Source organism: Calonectris borealis, chromosome 1, assembly GCF_964195595.1.
Source record: "Calonectris borealis chromosome 1, bCalBor7.hap1.2, whole genome shotgun sequence".
Classification (NCBI taxonomy): domain Eukaryota; kingdom Metazoa; phylum Chordata; class Aves; order Procellariiformes; family Procellariidae; genus Calonectris; species Calonectris borealis.
In genome coordinates, this window is record NC_134312.1 from 64,463,231 (window position 1) to 64,488,397 (window position 25,167).

At 37.9% G+C, this 25,167-nt stretch overlaps 1 protein-coding gene across 3 annotated transcripts in view; it reads right to left on the bottom strand.

Moving 5' to 3' along the window:
* Positions 1 to 25,167, bottom strand: part of BRAF (B-Raf proto-oncogene, serine/threonine kinase) — an 84,472-nt gene that overhangs the window by 15,164 nt on the left and 44,141 nt on the right. For 2 of the 3 annotated variants that reach the window (XR_012674819.1, XM_075158064.1), the window contains exons 6-16: positions 23,744 to 23,892; positions 22,460 to 22,579; positions 13,707 to 13,866; positions 12,033 to 12,069; positions 7,685 to 7,821; positions 6,863 to 6,980; positions 6,062 to 6,146; positions 3,566 to 3,742; positions 2,015 to 2,061; positions 1,319 to 1,437; positions 395 to 526 (exon numbers count right to left, since the gene is read on the bottom strand). Coding sequence is in view for 2 of the 3 variants with exons in the window: in XM_075158064.1 (XP_075014165.1) it covers positions 395 to 526; positions 1,319 to 1,437; positions 2,015 to 2,061; positions 3,566 to 3,742; positions 6,062 to 6,146; positions 6,863 to 6,980; positions 7,685 to 7,821; positions 12,033 to 12,069; positions 13,707 to 13,866; positions 22,460 to 22,579; positions 23,744 to 23,892 (1,281 nt within the window). In the remaining variant the exon portion in view is untranslated. Of the gene's footprint in view, positions 1 to 394; positions 527 to 1,318; positions 1,438 to 2,014; positions 2,062 to 3,565; positions 3,743 to 6,061; positions 6,147 to 6,862; positions 6,981 to 7,684; positions 7,822 to 10,511; positions 10,632 to 12,032; positions 12,070 to 13,706; positions 13,867 to 22,459; positions 22,580 to 23,743; positions 23,893 to 25,167 lie in introns of all 3 variants that reach the window. The other variant, XM_075158077.1, reaches the window with a different exon arrangement.

Here is a 25,167-nt window from a genome sequence, read left to right on the forward strand (position 1 = left end):
TGAACTATTATTCAATGCAAGAGGAGCAGGGGAAAAAAAGAAAAAAAAGAGGAAAAACTGAACATATGGAGGATCATTTCGCCTTTGCAGAACTATTCTAAACTAGATTACTATTAAGTAACCTGCTCTCTCCCTAATAAGTATCCTGGCAACCAGCTCAGAAGCTGAAAATCTATACTTAAAGTAAAAAAGAACAAAAAAAAACACCTCAAGAGAAGTAAGTAAATTGGCACTATGGGGCTGAGGCAGATCTAGAAAATGCAGAAATGTAATCTCATAACATCAGAATCCGAAACACAAATCAAACACACTAAACATCAGAATGTGCACCTCACAAGGCTGAATCAATCTCTGTTTCAGGCCACAGCTGACTGAAGTCAATCCCTTCCCTTACCTGGTCCCTGTTGTTGATGTTTGAGTATGGTAACTGTCCAGTCATCAATTCATATAGAACAATCCCAAACGCATACACATCCGACTGAAAGCTATATGGGTTTTTATCTTGCATCCTAATAACTTCTGGTGCCTGTACCATAAAAGAAAAGAATTAGTTTTTATTTCACCACGTCGGGCTGCACCTCACATGTGCAGTCCAACAAAACATGGACTTGTCCAGAGTATAACAGGTGCAAAGCCCACTCTTGCCTTCAGATGTTACCGGGTCCTAATATAGAATGGATGTTGACATGAATCTCAAAATCCATTGACTCATTTTAGCTCGGTGATCCCTTTATTCCTCTACGACAGAACAAAATGACCTTGTCTGGGCCGAGAAGTTATTTTGAAACCAGAATTATAACAACACTGAAAATAATGCCAACTAACAGAGCCTTCAGTTTTTTCAGGGAGAAAATGAGTAAGTGGAGTTGCACAGGAGGTTGTAACTATACTTCTTATTAAGACTTGAGCAAGTTGTACGACCTATTGAGAGTAGCCATGCTTGAATCCTTAAAACTTAAGAGCATCTTACTTTTGGCTGAGCTAGTTTATTTGCTCCTTTGCAGGATGTTTTCCATGGCTTTTCTCACCTTCTCCTCAACCCTGGATTAATCATACCCTTTTTCCTTAGCCACCATTTTCTTTTCAGTTTAAACCTCAGAATAGGAGATGAAGACACTAAAGTTTTTTTGCTGACTACTTGAAAACATATGCTTAAAGAAGAACTGAAGAGCATTCATTTAGTACTTCATATTACTGCTTGTCTTTTACAGCTTAAGACAGGTTGTATATGTCAGTGTGCTGAAGGGATAGTCTTAGAAACTTTGGCCAAAGGCAATTAAATTTTTTGAAACAAACACACCACTTCCCCCTTGCTTACCATCCATAGAATAGATCCAGACAACTGTTCAAACTGATGTGATCCGCTCCATCGTGATTTCACTGTAGCTAGACCAAAATCACCTATTTTTACAGTGAGGTCTTCATGAAGAAAAATATCTAAGGGGGAAATGTTAAGGGAAAACAAACAAGCAGTACTGGTCCTGTCCTACAAGAACCATAAACAGCTACAAATCTGCAACATTAGACATAACAGTTTTAACCATCTACCACCATTGAAGAAGGTTTTCATGTAATACAGGTTCTAAGCGGCCAGCATGGTCAATTATGGTACTTAAGGGTTACATAAGTAGTGGCTGGGCCAGTGCTGAACAGACCATGGCCCAGGTGGCTTTCTTGAAATGCCAAATACTTTCTTGAAATGCCAAGTACGAGAAAAGCTGAAAATATTCCATGAGTGAACCGGCGTAATCTTTCATTATATGTAGAAACCAAATGATGCAAAAATCTTTGTGATACCACGACAAAACTTGCTACGTTATTGCAATCCCATCAATAGACATAGTAAGTATTCCTTACTTTGCTACTAGTGATATTACCCCTTCTCAAGGAAATTTCAACTCAGCAAATATTCACATATGAACAGCTTTTCACATCAGTAAGTTCATTTCTCGCAGAAAAAAAAAAAAACAGAAATGCTGTCACGTTCCACAATCACATCTCTGGGAAAGGATACTATTACTCTTGAGGTCTCTGTGGATGATTGACTTGGCATGCAAATAACTGAAAAGGAACATCATAGATTAGGTAGGTTAAATGATATTTCACTAATCAACAACTCAAAATTCACTGTATTACTGAAACACAAATTCTGTAGATATTCAAACTGCACATATTTATCAAGGCGGTAAAACTTCAGTTACCCATGACAGCTCCTGCAACAGTCACAGGAAAAAAACAAAAATAAAATAAAGCTTAGATTTCCAACTCAAACCGGATGCTACTGAAGAATGAAATAACAATTATGCACCAACTTCTGCTTTTCAGTTCTAACTCAATATTCAGAATAAAAATAAAAGAATTTCAATAATTTTTGACATGCCATTCAGTGCTGAAGGTTCTGCCTCCCAGCCTTAACGGTGAGTGTCAAGACACTTTGCAGGCTAGTCACAGCTTTAGGTAAGGTGTTTCTAAATTGCAGGAGCTAGATGTGCTTCCCAGTCTCAGTGTGTACTCAAGTATGCTGACTGCTTTTTAGTATGGGACTGGAAAAAAGATCCCCTGACTGCAAACTGGATAAACAGATTGCAGGGAACACGGAGGAGAGTACTGGCCCCACAGCACAGATCCAGCCTAAACTAGGCAACTAGTCTCCCATGGCTTGCTGTTTAGTCAATAAGATTGGCACAAACCTGCTGGAAAAGCCCCAATTTACGTCTCTGCTTTGAATCGCGCTCATAAAACAGCTTCTGCATCTCCACTACCTACAGAAGGAGCCTGGGGAGATGAGCAGGCTAACAGAAGGCTGAGGCTGGTTGCTGCAAACACCTCCCCACCTCTTGACTGAAAATGTAATAGAATACTTAGTAGAAAAATGGCACAATTAACTGCAATAATTATAGTGGGTTTCCAGCTGGAGGGCGATTTCCCTGATCTTACATCAGCGTTCTGATTTTGACACACAATATTGGGCTAGTTTTGTAAATTCAACTCACTCAATTGCCCTCTATGGGAGTAAGGATTACTTACAGTCCTTAGAACAAAATACGTATGTTTTCTTCAAATGCTGAAATCTATTATTTAGAGAGCTACAATACTTATAAGAAAAGGAGAAAAGAAATCGATTCTTTTTGCTAACAGGGCTGTCTGCCTTCTGCGTAACCTTACACGATTCCGTCCTTTCGTTCACAGCGTATTTCTTTTTAAACTATGTTTTACCTCCTACCATAAGACTATCTGCACTGTGAAGATCGTAAAGTCTGGAACAGGAGTCTTTGCTCACAAGACTGAAATTTTAACTACACTGTAATTATCTTTATTCTACTATCTAAGACTGTATTTCCTTGATGATTTGTATTTCCCTAAGTTCCAAAAAAAGAACATGCAGTCTGTTTTACTAATCAAAATAATAAACACTTCACTAAATGCTTTGATCATCAAGGCAGGACCCTGGGCTTGCCAAAGCGGGCAGATAGCTGGCCTTATTTGCCCACGTCAGTCAGAGTGTGAAGGGGATAAGTAAACATTGCCCCAATGCTCATTTGCAAACAAGTAATACGATACTTACTCCATGCCTTGTGCAGTCTGTCGTGCAATATCAATTAGTTTGATCATTTCAAATTTGGTCTCAATGATGTGTAGATGGTGATATAAGCTGGACCCCTCACACCATTGTGTAACGATAGCCAACTGGGGTTTTGTTGAATAACCCATGAAAAGCAGGATATTCACATGTCGTGTTTTCCTGTTGGGGAAAAAAAAAAAAATCAGGTGGATCAGGAAATAGGGAAAAACCCAGGCAGATCTATCACAGTCTAAATATATATTTCCAAACAGAAGTTGTTGGGCCAATCTCAACTTTTGATAAGATAACATGATAACCTGTTGCTAGATTCAGCTTAACGAATTATTCCAGCAGTTAGCCTTTCTTATCACAATGACGTGGAATAGCTATTCTGGGGTAAGCACCGCTTCCTCTTGCTTTTGCAAGCAACCCAGCACAAAGATGCTGTTACCACTAGGTCCCTGTGGGACAGCGATGTTTTGCAGACAGGTCTGCTTTTGTGTAACCACAGACCAGCTACGAGATGTTGCTGCCCATAAGGAGGACATCCAAAATGAAATTCCAGTCTCAGAGGCTTCCAGGAAGGACAACCCTTTCGTTCAGAAACTATCAACACACTTCCTTGACACGGCTTGTTTTTCTTAGTGCTTTATTTGACAAGAATTTTATACTCTCTATGGAGACAGCGTACAAGAAAGGATGGAAACAGGTATGAAAACTGTACCTCAGTAAGGTTATGATATGCACTTGTTTCCAAACAGCACTGGGAGAGACCGGAGTTCACCACAGAGATTTGGCCAGATTAAATCAAATCTATTTCACAGACGGAGCAACTCCAGACAGAAAAACTTCACAATGAACAATGCAGAGAGGATTATCTCAGTAGATATCCCCATAGATTTAAGGTCTGAAAGACTCTACTGATACACTGTGAAATCTGAAAGATTCTCCTCACTCTCCAGGAAAAATCCATCACGTTCTTATCGTGATCAAATGGACATGAAGAACTAGATACCTCCAAACATACCAATGAGATATTACAAAGACGAGGCACCCACGAATTTTGGAGTATTTCCTAGCTTTCCCAGGGGCTGAAGAAAAATAAAGGCAATCTTCTTCCAACACAGCTCAGTACTTGAAGGCAGTCAACTCACTGTTGATGAAACCTGACAGACCAAGCTTAAAACCTGTGGTAGCTTCTTAAATCTATGCTGCTGCTGAAGATGGTAGAGCTTTTTATGTTTTCTTGTATTAAAAAACTAACATGGGAGCCTAGAGCCTGAACCCTTGTCCTCTCAGGAATGCAGACTAGGACAGTTCTACACTATGTGACTGTGCCTTTTTCAGGTTCAAGGATTTGTCAAGTGATGCTGAGAGTAACTGCTGAGTGAACAAAAAATAAGCAGTTTCTTGCAAATCCTACCTCAAAGCTAAGAGAGTAATGATAAAGCGTAATGGAAAAGGCACAACTACATGTAAATCTGGCTTGTCTGGGTCAAAGGATAGGACAACTGACTATTTACTGTAAGTGCTGAAACAATCAGCACTCGTTGAGAAAGTCTGGACTCCAGCTATGGGACTCCCAGCAGAGATCTGGACTAGGTATGAAATAGAAGATTTTTGATTTCATTAAGTTCTCCTGAGCAGATATGTCAAAAATATGCAGAGATATCCGAAGTAGCATACCCCAGAAAGCCTCCACTTCCACAACTATGGCCTTAGAGTTTTCAGAACTAACATTTCCTCTGGAAAAAGGCTGATCATCCCCTTTTCACCGTGTAGCTTATTGGGGATGCTCCTCCAGCACAGGCGCCCAGCTCAATGCATCAGTTTTCCAGAAGCAAAAACCTTCTTCCTATTTTGTTCCTTAAAACAGAATTATGCTCGAAACTGCTCAAGATTGTACTTGGATGCTAATGGTCTTCCCCAATAAATATTCTATTGTATCGTGTTGATGGATCCTCTTTTAAGAATTGAACTGAAGACAAGTATTTCTTACGAGAAAGTACAAGCAGTAGACATGCGAAAAGGAAATCAAGAAGTGACTTTATGAGAAACACATTTAAAAAAACCCCTCAAAGAGTAGTCAATGCTACTGAACAGAAACAACGGATAATATGGGCAGTGCTGTAGCTCAAAACCAACAATTAGTCATGCTCTCCTTCAATCTCAAAATGTGGATGAGAGGAAAGAAAGGCCTACAGTTCACACTTAGGCTTCACTGTGCCCTGGGGGTAGTACAATATCAAAAACTAGTCCTGTCTTGAGTGTTTGGACATACGTATATTCACAACATAGGTGTATAGACAAACACATACAGGGGAAGGGAGAACTAGCAGTGGATACAAAGAAATATTTTAAAATGGCAAGTTATATTTTCTGCCCGAAGTATCATCATGGAGGAATAAGACCAATGCGTTCTAATGGAAATCTAAAATTCAATGATTAATGAAGCATAAATCTACACACATTATTTTATGCCATTAAAAATATTCTTACCTGAGCACTCCTACTTCATTTTTGAAAGCCTGTAACTGTTGAGGTGTGGGTGCCGTAACATTCAACATTTTCACTGCCACATCACCTTAAAATAGCAATTTTTAATAAGTGCCATTGATACATATTCCTCTACTGAGAAAATGCTATACAGAGCATCAGAAATATTGAGATACTCTATTTTCTAGCTTTCGTGAAATAAACCACTACAATATTAAAATAAGAAAATATTCTGTAAAATGTATAAACACTATTCTTATTTTACTCTGAGAAATCCTAGCAAAGTTAAAGCTTTCCAAATACACATTTGAAATCCTCATTCATCAAGATGGATACTTCAGCCTTTCTAGCAACTATGTTTCACCTTTAGCCTAATAATTACTTAATTCAGAAGAACATGCAAGAGTCGAGTTTCTAAACAGTTTGAAGTTCTAACATTACCTATTTAGCACACTACTTATTAATTTAAAAACCATCTTTATGGCCCCTCAGTGGACCCTCCCCAGTGTGTCCATGTCTCTCTCGTACTGAGGAGCCCAGAACTGGACCCAGCGCTCCAGGTGTGGCCTCACCAGTGCCAAGGGGAAGGATCACCTCCCTCGACCTGCTGGCAATGCTTTGCCTAATGCAGCCCAGGATGTCATTAGCCTTCTTTATGGCATGGGCACACTGCTGTCTTATGTCCAACCTGGTGTCCACCAGAATCCCCAGGCGCTTTTCTGCGAAGCTGCTTTCCAACTGGGTGACCCCCAGCAGGCAATGTTACTTGCTTAAGAATGACTGTTTGCCATGAGGGCCACATACCATGCCACTTTCCTTTGTAGACTGTTCCAAATGATCCAGATCCTATCCTTTGTCCAACTGTGATCTGTCCATCTGGTATCTCCCAATCATCACTTGAATCCCGTCGACCAAGGGTTTTCTTTATATATATGCATAAACAATAAAACGGAAGAAAGCAAGTCCGTTAATGTCTGTGAAAACAGCTCCTTTGTTAAAGATTTGGTATCAGCATTTCATACCATTAAAGTCTTAAAAGAACTTTCTTCTTCAGATATTGCATTTGACTTTTCAAGCCAGCCATACACAAAACCTCAGCACATAGGTATACTAAATTATTCCCTGGCATGAAATATTTGCCACAGGTTTCTGGCAGTTTTAAAACCAGTAAATATTAAGAAATGCTTACCAAAGAGAAAGTCACATTTATTTCTCCATTCTTACTCAATCATAATGCTAAATTGTGAATTAAAAAAATGCAGACATTTTTAAGTATTGTTACATTTGAGAATCACTAGAGAACTTTCAAAGTTCATGAATCACGGTGGGCAAAGTTAAGCTGCTATTTGAAGGGAAACTGGCATTATAATATGAAGCACACCAAGACATTTGGGTGCAATGGAGTCAAAGTGAGTATAGTCAATTATTTAAATGATTTATGTATCAGTCCCACAATTTCAATATTCCATTATTTATTGGTTTAAAGTCCTTGATCATTACCATACTCATCTTCAAAATAATTCATAAGGCTTTGATGAAAGAAGAGTGAAAGGAACATGGTTGTGTAGTATTTCTATATTATGACTATACCATACTATGGATGAAAATAGTTGATCTTTCCCTTACCATTCTATTTCTGTCTTCTGAGGATGAGGATGATTTCCTTTCTCGTTGCGGTCCTGGTGATTTCTGTAACGCTTTCACATTGGTGAGTGACCCAGGCAAAGAGGCAGGAGGTGTTGCAGACAAACCTGCAGTTGAACCTAAATTTCAGAAACAGGATAGTTTTATCTATAAGAAACCAGCTTACAAGAATGTACTGATATTAGGTGTAAGAATTGTGTTTAAGATGCAGTATCTCCAAACATCAATGTAAATGTTAAGAGGGAACAAATATATACTGGGAATGTTGTCCTAATATTAGATTAGTGCTCAAGTCTTAGATTTCATTCAGGAAGAGACAAGTCTATAGCAAACATCCCTGTATACTAGATAGTCCCCAGTCTCTTGTCCATGAATTATCAGAAGGACAATGTCTCTTTAAATAGAAAAAAAAATTTTTAAAATGTGTTTTTTAATTCCACCAGTTTCTTTGAGAAGAAAAGTAGTAGCATTTTAGTTAGCAGCAGCTACCTCTCAAATTTCTTGGAGCTAACCTTTTAGGGACCCAATAAATAGCTGAAATACTGTACTCTGGAATCAAAATAGACTAAACACAAAAAAACTGAAGTGTTTTCTAGTTGAGTCTCCAAGTGCCACCTGAAAACCATTTGGCTGTTTTAAAGCTATCTGTTAGCAGAGAGCTCTTATTTAAAAGCAAATATTAGACTGTAAAAAGGATTAAAAAAAAGAGCAAGCACTTTAGTACTTTGAAGCATATTCTATTAAATACAAAAAGAACAGTACATCTGTAGCCTATATGTTATCTAACCAAACCTATGCAGGAAAATGTCACTAACAGAGCTGTGTTTCAGAGTCCCAATGGCTCTTTACAAATAGAGCACTTAACTAGACACTGCTTTTTAAAATACATGATAATTATTTGTAACAAGGTTATGAATGCAAAGGACATAAAATAGGGACAACTGTTAATTAAATTCATGCTGCTCTGCTAAACAATGTATGTCATTGTACAAGACCTCCAACATTCCAATGCTTTCTCTCGCATCAGTGCTCTGGGAAGTGGTAGAAGACAATATTCCTCCTCATATTCCTTCAGAAGCCTCCTTCTTACCAAAGAAGTGCCTCCTAATGCCAACTTGACTTGAAAATTGACTTTGTGACTTCTAAAACTGTTGCTTGAGTTCAGTCACTCAGTGCGTGCTAATTTATCAGACTATATATATTAATCACTGCCTGTCCTCACTGAGCTAAAATCCATACATTTAGAAGTGGAAGCACAAAATAATGACATACCCACACATCAAAAATGGGACGCAGCATCCATAAACTTTGTCCCACATGCTAAAGCAACAATAATGATGCATATTGGGCATCCTAACTACATTTACAAGCAGCTGGAAGCCAGTGACCTGAAGGATGGACTTTTGTTCATATTCATGTTACGGTCACTATACTGTCATATATTTATTATATTATTTGTCTGGAATCACACATATGGAATTAAATGTATGATGTTCCCAGAACACGAGCAATTTTCCAAAAGTTTACTGGGTTACAGACTTTCTCTGTAATAGCAAAGCTCTACTAGAATGCGTTTTCTTTAGAGGTAACTAAAGTCTCCTACTTAAATTTTAGTACCATGATATAGAAACACTAGCACAATATTCATCCTTCACCAAAAACGCTTACAGCACATGGTAGAGCATTATAGTTAATCTGTTCATAATAATACCAGATGGCCTGTTTTCCAAGTTATTAGAGTAGAATACTTCAGATAATGTTGGACTTAAGTCATTAGCTTGGACTCTGAAGCTGTACGTAACGTATTCCATTTTGTAGCCAGTTTGCTTGTTGGGAACACCTGTCTTCTTAAAAAAGTTCTGGAAGAACTTTACAAGTTCATTAGGTGAACTGCTCTTGATATATTCTGAAACAAAAGTCTTTGAAACAGCCAAGATGGTAGCATTTGAAAACCACACTACATGCACTGAACTACCTATTTCCACACGTATACATACAGACACAAATATTTACATTTCATGCTATTACTCAGTAGTTGGTTCCTCCAGCATATGAAATCCCACAGAGTTTTTTTGGATTTTGTGCAATACAACAGATCCATTGACAGCTTTAGGCCTGAATTACCCCCCGAGTCAATTATGTGAAAATGGAAAAGTCTTGTTTTACATGGTACAGGACGCAAACAAATACTGTTTCACTGGAAATTTACTAACTAAATAAAAACTACATGGTCTAAACCATCTAGAGCCCCCATGTGGTATCAATAGCACATTCTCAAAATGAAGCATTTGTTGAAAGTTGACATGACACATTACTTGAAAAGCTTGAGACCGAACAAGATATCAATGGAAATGTTTGTAATTCACATTTGATTTCCTAGATTACTTTTCAAAACAAAGAATATTAAATAAAGAAAACTGTTAAAGCACTGAACTGACTTAAACTGAACAGTCAAGGAAATTCTAAGTTAAGGACATCACTTTGTCTTTAAAATCACTGCAATGCAATCAAAGGACCTTTGTTTAGAAAAATTATGTTATGGTCCACATAAAAACCTCAACTATGAAATTCCTTGCTTTTGAAGATTTAAGTCAGACTGACTTTATAGTCATTCTCAAGCGTGTAAAGGTGAAAGTGAGTATGTGTGAAAAGCACATTCAAAGCATTCCAGCCAGGCTAAGCAAAAAAACAGAGGTGTTTTGATAAACTCACACACTTACATACACACGGTGTGAGGGTGAGGCACAAACAGCATCTGTGGTTTTACTTATTTTGTTTGGGTGAAAACAAGAAAGAAGAGCCCAACTACCTCTGAACACTGGGCCAGGCTCAAAATCAAACACTATTTCACTGGGGACAGAATGAAGGAGGGGACTGGGAGTCCGGGATTGGTATTTCCGAAGACAGCGCATCAGCTGGTTCAAAGGGGCTGTTAGAGAGAAAGAGACGGGCAGGCAGAGACAGAAAGACAGACACATAGAAGAAATGAAAGAAGTCATGGGAAATAACTAGGACGCTTTGACTCCTATTCATAGATTGGTTCTGTACTTTGAAGGAAAAAAAAAGTCAACTACTATTAACTGTTTCAGGATTGGGAACAGCCAATTGTTTTCAGATGCCAAGCAGACAGTTCATGATCAAAAGTTAAAACCAACATGATAGCACAACATTTAAATGCTGGACAAAATGGGCAAAACTGTGGAGAGCCACACCTACCAACACATACAAAAATAGCTAGAACTGGCAACTTCAAATTAGTAGGCTTGCAGGATTAAAGGAAATTTCTTTTTAAAAAGCGTTCTATTGGTGGCATAAGAAAAACAGCTCCATCAAACACAATGCATAGATAGGTACCATCCTACCAACTACCAGATTGGGATGGGAGAAACAAAGTCAGTGCTAGCCCACAGTACAAACCCTTAGAGATCAGGATAGAGTGCACTAAGGTAATTCAGACTTTACTTATGGCTGAAGCAATTTATAATTAGCAGGAGACAACTGTGTTAATGATTTGGAGTTGGAAAAACTGTCATATGCCTGCCCTACTTACTATTCCTTTATTTCTACTACTTCTATATTATATCCATAGGAATAAATACAACACACAAGAAGCCCTCTCAGGACCTTGACAGCCAGTGGGAGAAGTGACTTAACATGGCCCGTGCATCATGTGAAGAAAAATAAATCTTCTGGCACTAGTTCTGACTTAACTGGGAATTAGGGCTGTGTGTTACTGAAGGAAACGTAAAAAGACCTGGCTTTAGCGTAAGGTCCTGACAACCTGGTTCCAAGAGTAGCACAGGCATGCAGTACAGCAAAGCAGCATCTTCAGCAGGGGTAGAGGGGGAGAAGAACCGGAGTATTTCATGCTGCTTTAGGATGCAGCAGTTCATATGGAAGGTCCATCTACCATGTTGATGGTTTTAATGAAAACCCCCATTGTTTCCATGGGTGGAAAGGTAACAACAGGCATAAAAATCGTTGAGTTGGGAAGTTGTAGCGTATCTGTGTGCAGCCATGTGAGTGAATGAGTGTGTGCGTGTGAGAGCAAAAAAGTGACAGCGTATGATAATTTTAAAACTAAAAAACTAGATACCATTTCAAAACTTTTTCTCCTTCCGTCTCCCCCACTCCCAGAATGACTGGCAAATGACTCAAACCTTTGTCAGACAAATATTAAGTTCATGGACAAGCAAATGCAAATTCATTTTTTGTTCTAGTCATATTTTCCTTTGTGCCTGTGTTTTGTAGAAGGAAGTAGAACAAAGGGAAGGGACAGAGTGGTTGTGTAATTAAACATAGCACAGTAGCTAGTTTAAACACTACTTACCTCCCTCTCCTCGTAAACCCTGGTCTCTAATCAAGTCCTATAAATTTAAAAAAAAAAAAAAGTGTTTAATTTAGGTATTATCATTTACATTCCAGAATCAATTGAGACTGATCAAATTGAGAATCCATAACCTCATACGTTGTCCACAAAATAAAAGTTGTTTCCTACCCTGGCTTACTAATAGCAGCGACTCGAAAGAACTATTTATAACAACTACTAAACTTTTCAAAATTAGTTGCTTTAGAACAGCATCTCTCAGTAGCAAAGTGAAATGTACACCATCCAAAATAGATGCTGACATGAAAATATTGATTTAAACATGCAGTTGGCCAAAATATATGAAGAAATATCGAACCAAACGTTCTAGTTACAGTGTTTGTGGCACAAATTATTTGAACTGTCACATCAGAAGCTGGGACACCAATTTTCTGCACTGAGGTACAATCAGTCAAATGAGTTCTGCTTCATTTTTTTTTGTAACAAAGCACCTCATTTGCATAGCCAGGCGCACTCTGTTCTTCTCAGAAATGACTAACTGCAAAAGGTTTCCTTCACTTGCAATCCACTGTGAACTGAGAGTATCTTTTACAACATATCCAGACTAAATGCAAACTACACCAAGGATTTTCTAAACAGATGAAAATTAGAAAATTCTAGTAGTTCTCCTCTGTATGTCCATTTTCATCATCAAGCTTTTTTTTTTTTTTGGTTACACAATTATTTTATTCCTTTTACACCTGCACTGCTGCTGAAAGTACTGGTCCTGCCTCTCAGCTGCACCACTGCCATATACCATATGCAAATGCCTATGCAGCCACACTCGTAATACTCAGACTAACATTTCACCTTTCGCTCAGCTCACATGCGAAACAGATTTTGTGCCTCAGTGTCCAGGCAGACTTCAAGACTGCTCACCTGACAAATGACTGATTTCTAGAGAGTAGACTTAAGGGTAAAATACAAGCTGTATATGTTAGCAAAATAAGAAAGAGGTTGTTGTGATCAACATTTTGAAAGGTCCTAGCTGGCCTTACATGTAATATCAACCATTATTATTATTATTATTTACGATTCAGCATCCAGAAATTTAAAAAATGTGGAAAACAAGTTAAGTGTAGCAGTTTCTAAATACTCCAAAAGAATGCTCGGAACAATATATACTGGGTTCTTGAAATCCTAAGGAACATTCAGTAAATCTGAACGCAGCTTACTGCAATAGTTTTATTTTCTTCAATGCCAGCAATATTACTTGAATTACAAATACTAAAAATGCCTATCTTGCATATAAAGAAATATGCTTAACACATATAATGGTTTGCAAGAGTGGTTACTGGCTTTCATATTCTTAACACTGTGGTACAGTTAGCAGCACGAGCCTTGGGACTAACGACGAAAAAAAAAGCAGTGGCTTGTGGTAGAATGTTTCTTTGAAAATGAAAGGACAGGACTGTCAAAAGGCAGTTTCTGCTTTTGGGGAATGGGTTATTTGTGTCCTTACAGCTCTCAATAGCAAAAAATGTCTTACGTGGGATCTATGAAGATTCTGACAGACCACCAAGGATTAGCTTAGAAACACAGCACCCGTGTGTACACATGATAAAAATTTAACACACTGATATTCATAAGGGAAACATCAAATCTACTATTCCTGATCCAAATGTTATTAATACTTACATCAATATTGACTGGCTCGATTGTATTGATGTGAACATTGGGAGCTGAAGAGGATCGGTCGCGTTGCCCAAATTGATTCCGATGGTCTTCATCTGCTGGTCGGAGGGGCTGTGGGATTGGAATGGATTTTGAAGGAGAAGGACTAGGGAGAATTGGTGGTCTGAGAAACAAAGTCAAGGAAAAAAAGGATTTAGGTCTACAAATGGCTTCAAATACTGCATAGTGGGTGTGGTAAGTCCTTTTCAACTATAATAATACATACATTAAAAAAACTGACCTAAAGGCCTGCATAAAAACAATTTATAATGAACGTCCTCTACTCCCCTATGATCAATTGCAACAACTCTCTGCTGCACAAGCTACCTAATTACGTGGCTGTGAAGTGTTCTGAGTTAAAACAAAACAAAAAACCTTAGCATACCATACCAAACTAGTAATAATAAATCCTGATCTGAAAAATTCATGTAGCCCAACATGCACTGCAGATAGCAAGGTACTCTACAGTTTCCTCACTTCAGAGTTAATGCAATACACTCTCTTTAATGGCAACCCATCGAGAACTAAAAACGCTTAACATCTCACATCAACATTACACTCAGAAGATGTCACAAAACAAATTGTATGGATGGGATTATTGTTCAATGAAGAAAGACTGAAAACTACATACTGGCCACCTAACATAATTGACTAATTTTATGGCCAATGTAATACAAATTATTGATACCAAAAATAAGCATATCACCTCTTAACCTCAACCTTTAAGAAATAACTTTGAATAGTGCAACATTTCAAATGTTATTTACAGTGCTACAGTTAGGCAATGCAATAGATTTGACTTGAAAGGTAAGCGTTCAGACTATACAGGCAAGTTTTCTGAAGAAACACAAATGCTGCCAGTCATAAATGTAGATAAAGTCTTTAATTTATGGTATCATGAATCATATATTTAAAAGACAAAACATCTAAACACTTGCTTTTTTGTTTGTAAGAAGGCAGAATGCCACTTCTTTGGTTATCCATTTATTTTGTTAAGGTACAATAAATTGGCATTTACCTCTTACTCAAGTCAAGGTCAGTCACTACTAAGTCTAACGATTCAATTTAATGGATATAAGGCAAAAGGTTAATGAGAAACATTTGCCACCTTTGTCAATGAAAACTTCCATGTTGAATTATACGTGATATCTGACAACAAGTTTTTTAGAACTTATAGAAAACACAACTCCTAAGAGACGAGTAGAGTCCTCCAGCCATTCAATTACTCATGGGTTAGTTACCATGCCCACAAAGGCAATGCCCACAGGGAGAAGCTTCAGAAATAAACCATACAGCAGCATATAGCAGCAATAGGTCTTGGTGCCACCTCCTGTAAGCAAAGGCTCCTTGGTCTCTCCAAAGATCTTTAAGGGCAACTAACATTTTCAGCCGGATCTCTTGACATTTTTTCAGAAACAGGTCTGCTTTAAAGACTATTACCCTACCTTTCATTGAAGACTTTATACAGTTTGGCACTGATCCCAGAAATCAGTGCTATCTGTATCCTAAGTACCTGTCATCTTTTCCTTCCTGGCCAACAGTCTCACAATTGAGAATGGCAAAACAGATCGCTTGTGAATTAATTCAGGTAACAGTCTAGTAAGTCTTGTAATAAAATACTTAGATTATGTTTGTGAAGTGGGGCAGGGGAAGAATAGGTAGGGGGTTTAACCCTGCCTAACTTTTTTTAAAAATAGTTACCTATTGTCACATGACAGAATATAAATATTGGGAAGATACCGGGAAGCAATGAATTGAAACTGCCAATAGACAAATCTCTGAGAAAGGTCCTTGAAAAGCCCAGCATTTCAGAAGATGCTCAGAATTTCAGAAACATTTTTTAAATGCAGTTGATGTACATATACATAAGCTACAGTTTTCATTCATTGCTAACAACTGCCTTCGGGTAAAATCTTTTTTATTGGAGATGAGGAAGTTTTGAACTCCTCAATGTTTTTGTAAGGACATCATGCAACCAGAACCCACATCAGGAGATGGGACAGACTGCACAGATACAAGTGCAGGACTTGGTTGACATTCTAAGGCACTGTATTTTCATGTTAAGGCAAGGCTGTCAGATGCTGCACAGAAAGATTTCAGAAGAAAAGCCTAAAAAGTGTCTCAGCCAGGCCCGTACTGTCATTGTTGGGATAGCTAACTCCTGCTCAAACTTCCTCAGAGTTCTCAGTAATGATGAAATTAAGGGAAACGTGTAACAACAAATATCAGATCGCTACACTAGGAATGACTGAGAGACAGCATTTGAGCTCCACCACACGACGAGAACAGATGCAATCAGATTTTCTGTGATCATGAGTAAACCACGAGAGAGAAAACTAAATTGCAGAAATATTGTTTCAATTACATCCTCCTTTGAGTCATAAATGGTCATCTGCTAAGGGAATCTGCAAACACTTCTGTATTTCTGGTCACAGGTCATCATGCCCATCACGTTGCTAGCACAGATAGCATGCTATATCATACCATGTTTGAAAACAATTTGAATAGCTTTTTCTACTCATTAAATTTTAACTGGGGGAAGTTCAGATCTTTAGAAAACAATTACAGGTGAAGATAAAGGATAAAGAACTCTCTTTTTTGGAGTCTCTAAACTATTATTGGGAGGATCTCTCGGCTTTAGACACCAAAGAATCCAGAGATGGTAATCTCGTAAGCAGTTAGCCGTGTGCTTTATCTATACAATCAGGATTTCATTAATGGGTGTCCTTGGGACACTTACAAAAAGGTAGATTATTTTTGCTAAATGGGAATTTTGCTTGAAAAAGGTAACTAGTGAAGAGAAAGACACAATCGATTTGCTAGCCAAGATGGCCTACTGAGATCACAAGCTCAGAAGATATTACCACCAGCCTCTGCCTGTGGGCGGCAAAAGCTGTATCTTGATCTGCATCAAGATCTTGCTCTACAGAAAACACGTCACCACAAAGAATGCAGCAATCCTCTTACCTACCAAAAGCCCGTTCTTATAGTATTTCTAAATTTTAATTACTCCAGGATGGTAGAAGGGACACTGGAGCAAAAAGGATCAGTCATCATCATTTGGAAAAGGGTGACATTGTCGATTCCAGGCAAGTTACAAAACTAGGTCTGTAGCCTATGCAAACATAGTGCCAGCAAACATATAGCCAAAAAAGGCATATAGTCAAGAGGACCAGAACACAACTGCTGCAAAGAACTGTTTACTGTGGCATACAGGTATAGCAGGCTGGGGCTTAAAGGAATAGCAGTTCAAATACCAGGACCCAAGTTTCTGTTGCTCCTGTGGCCTTTGTGAGCAGTTAATAGCCAACCTGCTAGTTAGAGGAGACCTTCTACAAATAAGGAGGTCAATATTCTGACATATTAGAGAGGTTATACCATCTCATCTTGCACACTTTCTTCCAGCTTCTTAGATGTGGGCATTCCTTTAACAAATGATTCTCAGCTTCCCAGGCAACAAGCTGATAAGAGTTGTCAAATCTCGATTTAATATGTTATAACCTTTCCTGGCAGTATGACAGAAAATGCTTTTTCCTTGGACCATGTATTTGGGATAAGCACATTGTTCCCTCCCTTTTATCAAGACAAAACAGAAAGAGGTTTCGTCAGGAGATGAGTAATTGCAGACAGATGTAGATTTTTACCCTTTGTCAATCACAGCAAGTGCCAACATGTCCACAGATTTACTATTCTACAAAATTGGGTCCACGGGAAAGAGGAAGGTAACTCAGAAAAGTGCCCACACATGCTATATCATATATAAACAAACAATTTTATAAAATCATACACAGTACCTCCACTGTATCTCAGAACTTGCAATGATACAAGTTTGTTCACTTTACAAATACAAAAGAAAATTTTAATACAGATTTTCCTCAATTTCCTTTAACTCACCAATGTGATGCTTCATATATTTAAGAGCTGGTCTACTCAGGAAAGATTTTTCTTAAAAAAGGTTTGTTTGGGCTTCAAGATTTTTGCTTGGATTATTTATTTTGCTGTACTCAGGCAAATACTTAAACTGAAAATTCACATTTACCTAGCTTCAGTTATAGGGTGTGTGCCACTTCCCTTTTAAAATGACAGCATCTCTACTGGACTGAGATTTTTCTTCTCCCCCTCCCAGCCTGAAGAAGTGCATCTCAGTTTAGCCACAGGGCTCAGTGTAGTACACACTGTTCTCCTGGTAGACTGCATACTCATACCCAAGCCAAACCTACTGCAAGCTAAAATGCGTACCAAGGCTTTTTTTTTTTTTTTGGTTTACACCAGAGTACGACTGGCTTTGTTTTTTGTAACTGCTGTTAATGAAGAACACAGTGCACTTCCATTTTCAAGCAGTTTCTGAGGACTACTAAGGATCTGGGATACAATGGTATTTCAGCTACACTAGCAAGCAGGTAAACTGTAAATTTTGAAGGCCAAACATGTTCTAATTTAATTACTGTGGTACTCCATAGATATTGCCAGAAAACAAAGTAATTTTTTTTTTCTTTCCCCACCTCTGCAGCCTGGAAATAGTCAATAACACCAAATCAAATGTTAATTTGGAGAAAAGGATAGCAGTACAAGTTTGTAACTACAAGCTAGAGAAGATACTCTTAGAGCATCCTGTGAAGTCAGTCTAAAAGCATCATGGGACAGATCTGTAACAGCCATAACTTCATATGGATCAGTGCATTTTTCTATACCATAACTTGTTTTCATCCATGTTGGCTTGTAGGTGAAAAACAATTGCCAGGATTATCACAACAGTGTGCATTTATACTGGTCTTTGGGCCCACATCAAAGCTTAGCAATGCTTTCTTAAAATTTCTGATAGCTTCATATACCAGGGGCTATCAAGAGAGCCCACACAGCTGTTGTCAGTCCTCCAAACCAGGTTTCAGTTCATTAGCATATTTTTGCAAATAAAGTTTTGGGGAGCAAGAGCTTTCCCCCACCTGTTGTACAGACTAAAGATGATTTTTCTAAAGATTCTGATACGAGGTCTCTTCTGCTCAGCAAGAATGCGTATCAAGTTGGATACTGTAGGAAATTTGCTAACATTTACATGGAGTGGTCTGGAAAAGGTCTGGTGCCAGAATTTTTAGGGGAAAAGTTCATCATTGTTTTCTTGCATAAAACACAAAGCTTTTGCTTACTTAAACGCATGGGGATCTAAATGGTGTTGTGGTACTAAATACAGTATCGTAAGATAAGACTGTGTTTTGTTTCCTTGGCTTTTCAGAAGCTTTTCTAGACATTTAAATATCTTCGGCTGAGGCAGAATGATCAGTGAACATTTGGAAGATAGAAAGGAAAGCAGAGATGTTTAATCACAGGCTGGAGCCCGCTCTAAGACAGAGACCGGCAAGCTTCCAAGAATTGTGCACCAGACAGTCCCCCTTTCTTCCTCAAATTTAGAAGATTAAGCATGTTGGGAAATGTTGTTTTTCAAAGAGCAAAGATCTTGCCAACCTGCTTACTAGCAGTGTTCTGCCTCAAGCAAAGCAGACACTTTCAGCCAACCTACCTCTGTGCTATTCAAAGTCTGACCATGCACCCCCTTACCACCCACTCCACAGGTTACTTACCCTGCCATAATATCTGCCTCATGAGTTTGCTGAGTTTTGCCCAACATCAAAAGATCTGAGAGAATAGGTGGAAGTTGAAAAAGACAACTTCAGAATATTTTGAATAGCTCATCTCTCCCCTTTTCATGTATCTGTAAGATCCAGGGAACTGCGTTCACGGAAATTCTGTGCTCATATTTTACGAGCAAAGGTACAGAAACTTTATGATAGTGCAATGAATGAAATGAATACAATGTATTATATACAGTTTGCGTACTTCAATTTTATTACAAATGGCTATTATTAGGGAGACCTACACTTTTAATAATTCTTTCCAGTTAAGTGCAGATTGTAACTAACATGATTGCTTTGGCACAACAGGATAGTGCAAACTGAAAGAACTAAAATGGGACAAAAGACCTAATGTGGAGGCTGGACACATTTTTATAAGGGGTTCAGAAATGTGCAAGTGGGACCATACGTGCTCCCTTGGGGTGGAACATCTAGAGGGACTGCCTATGGCTCACAGCTGGAAGAAAGGCTACAGGACTGGACTGTTTTAGGATGTTACACATGAGCAAAGTGAAGCAAAGTTCTTCAGCATGTTTAGCAGCTTTTGCATCACGTCCAATGGTCTTTTTCTTTATGTCCCTTTCTCTTTCCAAGTTCTCCATTTGATCCCTTGACAATTTCTCAGCATGTCGCACACGCCTTTGCTCTTGACCTTGTCTTGCAACACAAACTCTTCCTTTCTTTGGACACTTTGCCTGCCGCTGGAATCCCTTCACAAGGCTAAAGATGAAAAGGATGTTTGCCTTCTCTTTCCTCAGGTTTACCAAACAATTAGTAACATCCCTTCCTCTGTGGGCTGTGCCATGCAAGATGCTAGGAGAACAGAGAAATCAAAGGAACAATTATTAAACTAATAAGTGTTAATAAAGCGCTAGTTCCTCATATTTTCAATCCCATTGCCCAACTCTCACATTTCAATCCCTTATTCTCTTCCCAGACAAGATAACCTCAAATGTCACACCTTTTTTTTTTATTCCAGTTGAACTGTTGTCCCATATTATCCCATAGCAGTACCCTTTAACAAAACCATGGGTAAGTATATGTTTTTTAGAAAAGGCCAACATTTTTTTTTTTCTCTAAAAAAAATTCAGAAAAATTAACATTTCCACAATTATGTCTTTAAAAAAGCAGAGAAGTATTATTAAAGAAAGGCAAAAGGATAACTGGAGAAAGGTATGGACAGTGCTATATGCTCATACAATAGCATCTGAGCTGCTTCTGGAAAGGAAACTGTACAAACACAGATGCTTGGCGAAAATTGCATGACTTTGTAATATGCATATTACTTATGAACACCAGCTGATAATCATAAACCATTTTCAAGATAAACAGAATTTTGAAGGCATGATATATGCCTTTTTTTTTTTTGGTTTAACAATGAAGTGTACAGCAAGGCGAAAAAGCAAAAAGTAGAAAGCTAGAAACCTTTTACAGCTCCTGCAACCACAAACATTTACAGATGCAACACTTGGGAAAAGCTCCTTAACCTCAACTGGCAAGTATATTTAAATGTTAACATTTTTATATATGCGAAGTTAAAAACCTTAAGGCATTAACCAGCTTTGGTCTCAGTTTTTCCTTTCAGTTTTTACTTCACAAAACTAAGATTGCCTGAAGTAGTGCATTTATCAATTAAGATAATCCACCCTTTGTATCCCCATAAACTGGTAAGAAAGCACAAATGTGAGGCAGAGGCAATTGAAAAGTAGGAAAATTCAGCGTATACCAACGTTAGGATTGGGGCTATATAGTGCCTTTGGCATCCGCAGGCGTTTAACACAGTTGCTATAAACAAGCTTCTTCACAGATTAATAGTTCTAGCCTGGTTATAATTTCAGCTGTACCATGAGAAAGGCAGAGGCTGCTTAGCTTAGAGAACCACAGCGGCAGCCTTGTCACAATCTGCTGTACTAACATCCACGGGATATAAAGGCAACACCCATTACCTGGAAGAGGCACTTCCAAATTTACTTGAAACTGCACAAAATAGTACAAATAAAGACATCATCTCTCTTTATACTTACCAGATGAGGTTCCTTCTGCAGGACTGTCAATCTATTTTCCTGGGAGGCATCATATTTGGTCTTTTATAAAATAGTCTTGGCTGTCCAGGGAATTTCTCTTCTAGTTAGAGTCCATAGGTGCCTGTGCAGCTTCCAGCTGTGTTTCTGTTTTAGTTTGGGCACAATGCTCACTATTCCAAGAGAGCCTCTCTGCCAAATTCAGTTCATCTCCACGCAGCACACATCTTAGGAATGTTTTTCTGAAGGCTTTTGTATTTGGTGTTCTTAATAAATCTGCATCAGGTTTCTTGACTTTGATACACATCCTCGAGTTACTCTTTCCTGGAGATGCGTTCAACTATCTAGTGCTGGGTGGTGTCAGTGATCTCTCAGCTACTGGGAACATAATCTAAATATGATCACTTATCCCTTCACAAAGAGAGTGTTGGAACAGAATCTTTGTTGGAAATGCAGGGGATGGAAGCTGTGGTCAGTTTTAGAAGTCTAATTTTACAGAACCTCGATCTGCTGCAAACAGATGCTATTGGTGTATCTCAACATCTAAACAGGAGGAAGACAGCCGGTCTGGAGGATACTAAACCAACGTGTATGTGGAAAAGCTACTAAAGCAGTATTATGAACCTGGAATTGGCATCTATTCACACCAATCTTACAGTGGCGTGGCTTATTCTGAAACAGAGGTATGTCACATCAAGGCAAATAAATTGTAGTTTGATAACACAAACTAGAAGAATTTGTGAGGATATAGTTTTGGTTTGTTTTAATTTTAAGTATAAAATCTTTCCAGTTTAGACCAGGTCTAGCTACCATGCAGAAGAAATCAGTTTAACAGGTAAGGCCCCAATTCTACAGACACTTACGCATACATTTAACTTAGGTTCATTACTAATTTATATCATTCATATGAATGAAAACATTCACTTCTTTAAAGTTAAACATAGGTGGATATATTTGCATGACAAGCCAGATTACAAAAATGTAGAGAGTTGCAAAGCAGTATTTTGAGTGTTTCTAAGCATACAGTACTGAAATGTTATTTTATTAAACAGCAGGAATAAGGTCATACCCAACAGAATCTGAGGGGGGCACTGAGGGGTACGATCCAGATGCTGGGGTAGTCTCTCCTAAGGAGGCTTCCTCCTGTGATATGGGGTGATGTTCAAAGAACTTGGAGACAAACAGCAAACTGTGAGGCAAGAACAAAACAAAAACAACCTAACTTGTGCAAAACCCAGAAGCTTCACAACATAACACCCAAAGATAGAAAAAGAAAAAAACAAAAAACACCCAAACAAAAAAAAAACTACCACCAAACAACCAAACCCCCACCGATCAAATTCTAAATTTTAAATAAAGACTACACTAACACATTAATCTGTAAGATTTGTTAAAAATACTATTTACTTGACAAAGGATCAAAAGATCATGCCTTAAACATACCTTTGCGGAAAGTAATTTTTTAATCTTTTAGATGAAATTGCAAACATCTTGTTCCTCAAGAATGCACAACTTACACCTATATGTTGAGTACACGAACTTATTTTAATGTTTGCACTGATGCAATGCCAAAAACCAAATGGATAGAACTATATTGTCCATTAGCCCTGAGCACAAACTCTAGAGGTGCCCAAGGAAACAGTTACAAATACCAACATAAGCAGAAGTTAAATTTATTCTTGGAGGAAACACTAGCATTTTAAATGATTCCTTATATGAAAGTCTATTTGAAAGACTTAATAGCCTCTGCTGAAACCAATCAAATAGAACACGGAGCCACTTTACACCAGATCCTTAACCTACATGAAAGACTTGCACAAATAGATCAATAATTAAATTCAAGAACACATGACAGTTTGGGACATCATCTTTTATGTTTCTTACCTAGGCAAACTCACTAATGGATTTATTTTCAATCACTGTAAAACCAACTGCAATTTCACCACATTAAACTAGTGTCTCAACATTTTTTTCAGGTTGAAGAGAATAAACCTGCATCTAAACCCACACCTAAACATTTACGGGCCCTAGCCATCACATAATAATAAAGAACTAGTTTTGATTAAGAATGACAACTGTGAACAATGAGAAGTCTGTCTGATACAGTCAAGTGCTCAACCACCCCATTTATGCTTCAAAGAAAGCATTTCATAGTCCAGCAAAAAACATGAACTGGTTGTCTAAACTAGCACAGAGAGAATATGAATTATGCAGTCTCACAAGAACAGTTGAACTCCTGTATTTTTTCAGGCACCTCCTCTGACTTCCCGAATTACAGATTTAACATAAGAAATCTCTGACAGCTGTAAGCTTAATAAAAGGCTCAACTTTAAAACCAATTGTGACTACTTACTCAAGTTGGTCATAATTAACACACATCAGTGGCACTTCTGTACTACAGCGCTGGTGAAATTTGTAGCCACATGTCTGGCACCGGAATCCCTGGAAAAGCAGCTTTCGACAAAAGTCGCAGAATGCTAACGTGAAGAATGTTTTTCGTACCTACATTGTCAAAAATAATCGTAATTAAATAGAGTCCTTCTGTAAGCCTAAGACAGGCTATTTGCTTTTACCTCCCTCAAATACACTTACAAGCCTCTTTTCTGATGTTGGAGCTACAGTTTTATATATCAAACTGATTTACATAAAAGATTGTCTCATTTTTGAAACAGTCTTCATGCATTAAAATTTTCTTTCAACTGTTTATTGGAATTAATGCTTCACTTCATCAGCAGTAAGAAAAACAGCAACAAATCTGAAGAAAAACAGTGCACTATTATCATGCTAGAGACAAACATTCAGAACTTAATTGGATACAACCTATGAAAACGAAAGCTGCTGAAAGATTATCTCATCTTCTAATTTTTCCAGGAGCCAAATGACATTTCTATCCAACACTCACAGGACTGGAAATACACATATGGCTTTTATATATGGCTTCTATGTATGGTTACACATACAGTTTTAATTTTGACTACTGAAACTTAGAAACATTTAAAATTGCAAAAGGGTGAACATATATTATCCTCATATTATAGGGGGAGGAAAAATGATTTAGTTTCATTTTCAAAGACAGCAATACTTGGCATAAAAACACGTTCTAGTTGTATTACTACATGTAATAATCAAAATTTCAGAAGGGTATCGAAAAAACATTAAGCCTACTAGACTTTCACCTAACTAGCCATAGCCAAACTAGCTTGTTTGAGTAAAATAGTTTAAGCTTGCAAATAGAATTTTCTTTTTTTATTTAAATAAAAGGTCTTTCTTCTCAATGTGACAAACATCATTTCCTGAATTTTGTATGTAGCTGGAACTGTTTAGATAAATCCTGTTTAGCAGCTTCCATTTACTTGGTGCCTTATCAGGTCAAAACATATTTGTGCACTAGCATCATTGATGATGTCAGCACCGCTCTGGGAATAGTTAGTTCATTAGTTAATTGCTGCTGCAGAGCCAGCAGGGAGGCCCAGAATACATTTTATAGATACAGCAATACAAAAATAGTAGATTATTATTACAGCTCTGCAATGCAGTGCTGATTTAAACCCCCTACATTTATAGATTTTAAAGGGTGTATTCCATCCAAATGTGAAAGTTTTAAGGGCGATCAAGTACTCTAACATCACTTCTTTCAATCACAATTCTATCTAATTCACTTAAGCTATTGTGATTAAAAACTTCTTTTGCAACCCCCACCACATCCCACAGACACAAAATATTCTTGGAAGTTGTTAATTTGATTTTGAAAGTACAAAGTTGATTTAACCCTACTCA